Source organism: Echeneis naucrates, chromosome 17 (genome assembly GCF_900963305.1).
Source record: "Echeneis naucrates chromosome 17, fEcheNa1.1, whole genome shotgun sequence".
Taxonomy (NCBI): domain Eukaryota; kingdom Metazoa; phylum Chordata; class Actinopteri; order Carangiformes; family Echeneidae; genus Echeneis; species Echeneis naucrates.
Window position 1 is genome coordinate 2642269 of NC_042527.1, and position 9939 is coordinate 2652207.

Sequence of the window (9939 nt, forward strand, 5' to 3'; positions counted from 1 at the left end):
AAAGTCAGATAAATCCATTAAAACAACCAAAAACAAAATTTGGATCTTAATGGTCTTAGTTTAATTTGAATCATTAAAAATATTTAGGGAGGGAAATCTTACTGGCAGATCAAGACATGGGTCTGGATAATACCATACAAAAGCATAATTCTTAAGGACAATACTTCTGTTCATAATAGAGCACTCTTAGCGTTTGAGCCATTACAAAGAACCTTGACACCAGGCTACAGTAGGGTGCTGAGGGCGTGGGTAGCAGCGAAATTCTTAAGAGGCAAAAGAGATGCACAAAACAAAATTTATGCTGATGGTCGGCAAAGGGAGCGTCCAGGGCACAGTTTGAACTTGTAACTTTGAATGTTCTTAAAAGTAATTTTCGTGAGTGGTGACTGTACTACATAGACAAAAATATTAACCACACCTTCTAATTATCAAAATTGTGTCTTTCAAGTACCTAGCCATCTACAGTTTGTCGTTAAAGAACTCTGAATGAAGAACTGAATTCAAGTGAAATACTGTAATAGGACGACAGAGCTGAAGTCTGTTTGGAAGCAGAGGAACTCATTAGGTTACAGAGCGTGGTGGGCGAGGGCAGAGGCGCAAAGTGCACAAAAGTTTCTGATTCAATCACTGAATTGAGTAACAAATCTACCGTGATATCAATATCATGATTCTGGGACATCACTCTTTTCGTCATATAAACGATCTTTGGTGGTCAGGCTGCTGTCACGTGAATAACAGAGTTAGCGCGACGAATACTATTGGCTGAAGGGGGCTAGACTGGAATTTTATTGGTTCTTTCTTCTGCGTTACTGTTACGCATGTTTGCATTTTTATGTCCAGATGTTTCATGATTGTTGCCGGTTAGCTAAAAGCTATAGAGAAGTTGATCGATGTCAGTTTAATGTCACATCGTGTTTGAATTAATCGTCAGTCGCCGACTCCCTTTTAACGGGATTTTGCAAGGTTTTGTCATCTTGTTTGTGTAACTGGTTCGTATCTCGTCATTTGTTTTGACGTTGTTGTGTAAACGGGATGTAAGAGCAGACGGCGTCGGTTGAAGCTCCCTCTGCTTGTTGCTGTCTTTCGGTTTCCTTCCCTCACGGATGCTCTTCCTGATCCTGACAAGACAATTGTCACCTGACAATAGCAAGTTACCGAGCCCAGAACATAGAGGAATGCCGGACGGGAAGCGCCGTCTAAAAGGGGGAACTGAGAAGTGTCTCTTGAAGTGCAAGAAGTTAGCGTGACTTTAATTGAGTTCGTTACGCACGATTGAAGGAGCGTCTCGGGTTTTTCCTGTGATCTGCTGCTTCGCCTCTTCTGAGCCGATGTCGGACACGGAGCGGTCTCTGCCCGCCCTGCGGAGGCTCAGCTACGCGGTGGGACACTTTCTCAATGACTTGTGTGCGTCCATGTGGTTCACGTACCTGCTGGTTTTCTACCACTCAGTACTGGGTTTCCAGAACACAAATGCGGGTCAGTTTTGTTTATATCCAGCCTATCATGCACGTACATTCATTAATTCCAAAATAATAAACTAATTAACTCATTTACGTGATTGTATTTAACACACACACGCATATATATATATATATATATATATATATATATATAGGTGTGTTGCTGCTGGTGGGGCAGATAGCTGATGGTATCTGTACACCTCTTATCGGCTATGAGTCTGACCGAACCCCTGGATGTGGGAACTACGGCAAGAGGAAGACCTGGCACCTAGTTGGTGAGTCAGACAAAACATGCTGCTGCTTTCTACCTCACGAGATCCCGAAATGATTTACCCTTAAACAGCAAAGTCTGGATTCAGACATTCATTGTAAACAGCCTACCTGTTCACAGCTCATGATCCCCCCCCCCCCCAAAAAAAAAAAACAACAACAAACCAAACAAAGCAAAAAAAAAAATCAAGGGGCTTTATTCCAGTAGAGATGCCAAGGTAAAATTCCTCCTCTTTAATTCATTTACTAGCTACTATAAAGAATATTATTGCATATTGCATGAAATACAGCCATTTTTTATATTATATATTAATATACACACTGGCCCATGCTGGCACATAATTGTCCTACATTGTGTTACTACCCTGCAGCCCACCAGAGGTGTTGGTGTTATAGCACCTTCATATGAGCCAGTACAAACCTAACACAGTACTTATATTTCTGTTGGAATGGATAATCAAGTCTGTACTTGTTTTTGTCAACTAGCTTTTATTCACATGCTGCCATTCATGGTACACATGTAACTCCTCATAAAACTTTTGTTTGGACTATGCTCTCACTTATTGATCCAGTTCATGTGAGATAAGTAGTGATGGGTGAACGAAGCTGTGTGCAATGAGGCTTTCTTTCTTTTTATACCGAAAATGCTTTAACGTTTTGGGTCATCACTGTGAGGAGGAACAGTGATATCTGGTGGCAGACTGGAATTAAAACAGTTGTTTCACAATTTGAGCAGAGTGCTAGCACAGTTCATTTAAAGCTGCCATAGCATTCAAGCTGTAAACCAATGAAATGCTTTGTGAAGCACCAGTGACGTCCAGAGCTTCAGATTTCATCAGTCAGGGTACACAACTGCCTGCCTTTGGGCTGGAAGTGGACGGGCAGCAGTGCCCTACATGTATTAATAGTGTTTCATAAATCAGCAATTGGTGTCTTCAAATCGTTCAGGAGAAATAAGAAAAAAAAACGCTTAGTGGAGGCCACAACCCATTCTATTTTTGACATTCCAGTTTGTGCTGGTCTAAACTCTAAACCGTTTATGATATATGCCCAGTGTGTTTGTTTGTGTTTGACAGTGGAGCAACAGAACAACTTAGTACTAAGCAAATTTGCAGTTTGTGCTTTTGTTGGATGACTGTGTTGCATTATGCACAGAAGATTGTCTCTTGTGTAGTATACTCTCATAGAGTTGAATGGCATGGGCAAAATAGTAGGACCACCTGGTGACCCGTTTACAAGCAACCTTCCACAACTTTCATTATAGGATTCGTTGTAGGAAGATTGCTTTAGGTGTAGGGTTTCCAAGTAAACTTGAGTGCACATCCTGATAACTGTTTGATAATATTTTTCAATTAAATGTATTATACACTCATCATGCAATAATATATCCACAAGGGAACTTCAAATTCCAGCATGCAGTGAGTGAAATCTTCAATCCAAATCAAATCCATGGTGGCACTTGCAATAAAAAAAACTTCTAAAGTTTGCAGACGACACAATGGTTATTGGCCTCATCCAGGACGGAGATGAATCTGCCTATAGGCCCCAGGTGGACCCACTGGTGATATGGTGTGGTCAGAACACCTGGAACTAAATCCGCTCAAGACTAGAGATGACAGTGGATTTCAGGAGGAACCCGCCCTCCCTTCCCCACCTCACAATCCTCAACAGTATAGTGTCTAGTGTGGACTCATTCGAGTTCCTGGGAACCACAATCTCCCAGGACCTGAAGTGGACCTCCCACATAGACTCTATTATTGTCTTTTCCTTCATGTGTCCAAAATGCAAACACCGGAGACAAATTCCTAGTATGTTTACACATACTTGGCAATAAAATCTGATTCTGGAAAAAAAAAGAAGATTCTGGGTTTATTCCCAAGCCTGGGGCTTTGCAGTGTGGAGTTTGCAAGTTTTCCCCTTCCCAATGTGAGTTCACTTCAGGTCTTTTAATTTGCTCCCACAGTCCAAAGACATGTTTGGTGTTAATTGGTGACTCCAAATTGTCTGTAGGTCTGAGTGTTCGTGTGAGTGTTCTGTCTGTCTCTTGTGTTGGCCTGGCAATGGACTGGCAACCTGTCCAGGGTGTACCATGTCCTCGCCCAGAGTGAGCTGGGATTGGCTACAGCACCACTGCGACCCGGAAATGGATAAGCAGTTGAAGATTAATGGATGAATGAAGTCTAAAGACATTTTAATCAGTGACCCTAAATTGCCTGGAGCCCAGAGTGTGAGCATGAGTAGCCTTTTTAGGTTGGCCCTAATATAGACTGGTGATAGAGGATGCACCCCTGCTTTCATGCCATATCTGCTGGGCTATAGCATCCTGCTAACCTGACATCAGCAGTATAGATAATGGATGGATGGATTGACTTCATTACCCTTCAGTTATATGATGCAATGTCAGATGTTGGATGTATCACTGTGGGTTTGCAGCAAGGGGGATATTGTGAAGCGATTCTGTCATCACGTGTAGTTTCAGGTGTAGTTTCAGGTGTAGTTTCACTGTGTCATCCATGTTTCTCTTGCCATCTGTTTCTGCGTGTTATTCAGGCACACTGAGTGTGATCTTGTCTTTCGCCTTCATCTTCAACCAGTGTCTGGGATGTAACTCACTCACTCCTCCGTGGGCAAGCCTTATCTACTTCATTCCCTTCATCATCATCTTTCAATTTGGCTGGGCTGCCGCACAGATCTCCCACTTGTCCCTTATCCCAGAGCTGGTCACCTGTGAGCATGCAAAAGTAGAACTCACTGCATATAGGTATGCCATATACAGACACACGCACACACATTCCCAATGCCAATCATAACCACCTCTTGACAATTTATCTTCTGTGTGTTTGAAGATATGCATTCACAGTGGTTGCCAACATCATAGTTTACGCAGTGGCCTACCTGCTGTTCCATATGCAGGCTGGAGAGGGCAATCCCCCACAAAGCGAGGATCTCGGACCAGCAGATGTAATCATCTTCAGGGTGAGGAGGGTTAATATCCTCACAAAGAATCACTCAACAAACCAGAGCCTTTGTACACCAATCTATGAAATGACACATATATTGACTCTGTCACTGGAGAACTTGTATTTGGTGAACAGGTAAGTCAGTCAGTTAATTGTAGGGCTGGGCAATATGGAACAAAATCCTATCACGATATTTCATATCAGTCGATATCGATAGTCGATATATCACGATATAAATCAAATAACTATTTCTGTCAAGTTTAAAGGTTCCCTTATACTCCTATGTGAGATGTGAATATAGCACATTAATATTGGTTTAAATATTATTTATTTTCTGTCAGAAGTTAAACCTATGAAATGTACTACAGACCTTTTAGAACTGTATTTCAAAAAAATAAAATGATTATATAATAAACTAAAATCTTAATTCTGACCAGTCAGAAGCTTCAAGTGTTAGAGGAGAACACAAACAAATCGACAACCAAATTCTTTGGTCAATTACAAAAAAATAAAATAGTTAATACAAAATAGAAAAGTCTCAATTCTGACCAGTCAAAAGCTCGACACAATTGTCAGTGCACACTACTCTGCTTCTTGTCGGACTTTAAATAGCCAAAGTATTGCCACACTACAGAATTCCTCTGACCTTTCTTCCCAACAATGTACTCATCTTTTGAGCATTGGGCTGTGTCCGTCAGGGTGTCTTCTTCAGGGATGCTGTCACTCGTGTTAACTATTTCTGCCATTTTCAAATATTTCACTCCCACTCCTAACGTACTGGTGGCCAAAACATAAGCATGTGTGCTTACATTTAAGCCGGCTGCATCACCTACTCTCTCTATGTGTGTGCGTCAACCTAGCCTGACGTGGCTGTAACTCTATTCCAGCTGTGTGATTGGCTCTGTACGGCGCTATTCTCATTATCATTGGCTCTTTGTGTTGTTTGTCAAAACATGGATGGAATGAGTTCTATCTACCATATTGTAAAATAACAAAAAGTTATTTTATATTGGTTTTATTTTAAATTGGTTTTTATTCTGAGCATATTATATTGGTTTTTATTCTTTATTGCCCAGCCCTAGTTAATTGGCATTTTAAATTGCTCTTATGTGTGAAAGGCAGTGTGTCTGGCTTTTCCCTCTATTTACCAACCCTTTAGCAACCCTGATAAACTGTTGATGTGTTCAGGGTGTACCCCATCCTCCCTCAGTATCAGTGAGGGTGGGATACTCTTTGGTGTCGGCACAGAAACTGTCTAGTCAGTGACTTGCTTGATTGATTTGGAACAGTTTTTATGCCAGATACCTTCCCATTGCAACCCTTTCCATTTATTTGGGCTTGGTGGTTGGTAGGGGTGGTTGTAAATATGATGAAAACGATGATGACAAGTTTACTGTAAAAGGATGAGGGTGGTATAGGGTTTTAACTCTTGTCATTCCAACAAATAGGGTCAGTGTTTTGTTTGAACTTCAGTCTGGATGGAAGTCACAGAACCAGCAGTGTGACAGACTTTGACCTTTGCTGTATTTTGTTTAATGACAGAATCTGGCATTGATTGTGCTAGGCATCGGTACTCTCTTTTCAATTTTCTTCCACCTGGGAACCAAGGAGTTGAGGCCTGAGGTGGGAGGGGAGGCTGGACAAGGGAGGGAGGGGATGAGGGGGCAAATAGAGGAGGAAAAAGAAGATGAGGGCCGATGCAGGCAACTGCCTCCTTATCCAAAGACCTCCTCTCTTCTTCGCTGGAAATGTTGGCTGAAGCAGCCGTCTTTCTACCAGGTAAGATAAGTCTCCATCGCTGAGCCACATCCTATTCTTTATCAAAATAAAAGACTCCATCTAACTTTCATCTAAATTATACGGAGAGTTCACACCTAACCCTAACCTTTCACCACACCTTAGCTGATCCTCAACATTACCTTCCTCTCGGAACTTCCTCGTTTCAACATCTTGACTGGTGCCATATGTGATAATCAGTCAAACATATGCCGATGTTCATACAGGTCTGTTTGTCCCTGTGTGTCTCTATAGGTGGCCTTACTCTACATGTCCACCAGGTTAATAGTGAATCTGTCTCAGACCTACATCTCTATGTATCTTATCAACACTTTGGAGCTGCCAAAGGTTAATCACAACCTACCTGCTTTATTTCTTTTTATATGTTTTATATGAACCCTCCTGTACTGAAGAAGTATCTCTCTCCTCTTGTTCCTCTTACAGAAGTTCATAGCAACCATTCCTTTGGTGATGTACCTGAGTGGCTTCTTGTCCTCCTTCATCATGAAGCCTCTCAGTAAACTGATTGGAAAATGTGTAAGCTGAACCTTTGACCATGGTCGAGTCACTACAAATGGGTTTCTAATTTTGTTTTATATGCTGCAACTGTGAAGATACACAGTTAGCCATTAAACTGCTGAAACATAGTACTTGCACTTCACAGTGTAATCCCCAAACCCTGTATCTATATTGTGTTCCATAAGGAGCATATAATGAATCATTCTCTATGATTGCACCATGAAGGATTCTGCTTTGCGAGCACTTGGTTTACAAGAAATGGACCCATTTGAAGTAGCCCTTGAAAAACGGACAGTTTTTGTTGTATTTTGATCTAATAATATATATATATATATATAAATATTACAATGCATATATTTTATTATTATTATTATTATTATTGTTGTTGTTGTTATTATTATTATTATTATTATTATTATTATTATTATTATTATTATTATTTTATTTTAATAAAGACAGTGGAAAATTCCCAAAACCAATGTGAAGCTGGGACCACACAACCTGCGTGCCGGCTATGAAGCATCTTGGTTTTCATATTGGAGTTGGCAAACTCCATGCATGAGACACTTAACAGCTACTGAGTCACTCAGTGACTTTTCACATCTTATACACAGCTATCAGAAAAAATAGACAGAGAAACATTAGAATTATATTAATCATAAAACAGTCTGGAGCAATGACATTGATAATCAGACAGAAAAGTTGTTTCAGTAAACTGACTTGTCAAACTTTGTATGTCTCTCTTCTGCTTGGCCCAGCTAACCTATTTTGTGGGCCTGTTGCTGATCATGGCTTTCTCCTACTGGGTGCTGCTGGATGAAAAAATGGGTCAGCAGGTGTATGGAGCGGCAGTGCTGCTGGGGGCGGGCTCAGCCACGATCCTGGTCATATCACTTTCCATGACTGCCGACCTCATCGCCAATCAAACTGTAAGATGTCTGTGTGTTAGTGAGAGGAAGAGAGACTGGTTGTGGTGTAACTTAATTGAATGTCCCCTCTCTCTCTCTGTTTCTGTCTCTGCAGCAAAGTGGTGCCTTTGTTTATGGAGCCATGAGTTTCACTGACAAGCTGGCTAATGGTGTAGCTGTGATGGTCATACAGGCATTGCATCCTTGCCAGTATGCGCACACGCACATTTTGTTGTTGCATTGTAATATTAGCTCAGTGTCTCCTAATAAAATGCTGAGTGAATGTATTCTGTATTCATGTCAGTTACTGTTGAAAGATTCAGTTAAAAAAGGCACCACCAACACATTTTCCATATTCAATTTGCTTTATTGCCCCAATTATTGACACACGTTTAAAGAAGTGCTGTCCTAAGCCTGTTGAAGGCTATGGAGACTAGCATGTGAAGGATTTCTATGCCTGACATAGGTGTGTAAAATGATATTAGTTAAGCAAAACAAGGGCCAATATTGTCATTTTTCACCTCACAGTTTGGTGGGTAAAGAAATGAAATCTGACAATGAGCTCATTTGTTAATGCTAACACCCACTATGTAGTGGGTTAGTTCATTTACCAAACAACAGTAATACTGTAGTGAAAAACAGAAATAGAAGAGTCTGACAATCAGACTGAGGAGCATCAGAGTAAACCGGTGAGCAGGCTTTAGATGCTCCTTCTATTTCACTGTGACCTGCTGACATATTGTTTCTTTCTTAGCACTGTGTTGTGTTGTCCGGCCTGTGTGTGGTTCTACCATTACATCATGGTCATCGTGACAGGGGGTGTGGCTGTTGTTGCAGCTTTGGCCCTCTGCTCCATCCTCATCTGGCCAATCAGGATCAGACTCTGTGAGTTGTACACCTCCACACCACAACATAAATGTGCTCGTGTAGTGTGTGATATTTTTGTATTGCTGATTTGACAGCTCCTTCTTTCCTGTATGTGTATGTGTATGTGCATGTGTGTGTGCGTTTCTAGGGGATGTGTCTGCCATCTCTGATGTAGCCAGAATCAACTAAAAATCCCTCTGCTAACATCCATATAAGTTGAGTAGAAGTCTGCGCTGGAGGAGTTTTCCCTTTTCTTTGTGTTTCAGATAAAATTGTAATTTTTCTCTGAGAGGTAGAAGCACATTTCTGACGAGCTGCTGCAAATAAGTCAACCTTAAAGTTCCAAACCAGAGAGAAAGTTCTGACACTTTGCCATTAAAAAAAAAAAAAAGTAATCAATTAATCATTTTAGTCACTTTTTGAAGCAGAAATGAGAGTTTCTGACATCAAACTGTAGCTAATATAAACTCTTAAAATTTTGTCTTGACACTTAATTCGCAAGTTTTTGTGGAAGTATCTCAGGAGCTCGAAAGGTTTTCTTGGGGACTAGTAACTTCCATCTTTATTCATGTACTGTCTGTACAGATGTAATAACTGTAAAATGGCTCAGGTATGTGTGTGTGTGTCTCTCACTCTTTTCTCTGTGCATTAATGAAATACATTCCTGGAGGCCAGAGAAACATGAAATTTGACTGGTGTCTATTCACACCAGTCTTCTCTCAAATTAGTTTATTTTTGTGTATTAGACATGAAGAGCAGCAGAGGGTGTAGTGTGGATCATTCCACAGGCTCTGCTGCTGCACAACATCTGATGAGGGTGACAGACCAAATGTGAAAAAGGACTACGCCCAGTGTGTGGTGTCTTCAGGTGACGAAAGCCAAGGAAGAATGCATGTCGTTACAGGGCCATTGCACTGTTTTCATTTCATACAGTGACACATTGATAACCCCCTACATTTACAATCACACAGACAGTGGTCACATGAAAACTGGCTTTGAAATCCCCAATGATTCATCCAATGATGATGAACAGAGTGAGCTGTTTTTGCAACTCACAGATGGTACTTGTGTTACTTTGCACTTCACCTTGAATGGTACTGGGGAAACCAAAAACAGCCAGTTCAGCTTTTCTTAACTAAGAAGACATAACACAGGCCATTGACTCATTAACACCATTGA

The 9939-nt window shown here is 41.0% G+C and overlaps 1 protein-coding gene across 3 annotated transcripts; it reads left to right on the forward strand.

Moving 5' to 3' along the window:
* The first annotated feature begins 299 nt into the window (after window positions 1-299).
* On the forward strand, window positions 300-9211 carry LOC115058395 (major facilitator superfamily domain-containing protein 12). 3 transcript variants are annotated; one of them, XM_029525757.1, is made up of 11 exons: window positions 300-1476; window positions 1616-1735; window positions 4281-4491; window positions 4577-4706; window positions 6233-6313; window positions 6368-6469; window positions 6722-6814; window positions 6911-7003; window positions 7744-7914; window positions 8009-8103; window positions 8648-9211. In XM_029525757.1, the coding sequence occupies exons 1-11, from the start codon at window positions 1329-1331 to the stop codon at window positions 8850-8852; spliced, it is 1449 nt and encodes a 482-aa protein (XP_029381617.1). In that variant the 5' UTR covers window positions 300-1328; the 3' UTR covers window positions 8853-9211. The 3 variants fall into 3 exon arrangements, with proteins under 3 accessions (XP_029381617.1, XP_029381615.1, XP_029381616.1); XM_029525756.1 differs by having other exon boundaries at window positions 313-1476; window positions 6233-6469; window positions 8648-8778; window positions 8909-9211; XM_029525755.1 differs by having other exon boundaries at window positions 309-1476; window positions 6233-6469.
* Window positions 9212-9939: the final 728 nt, after the last annotated feature.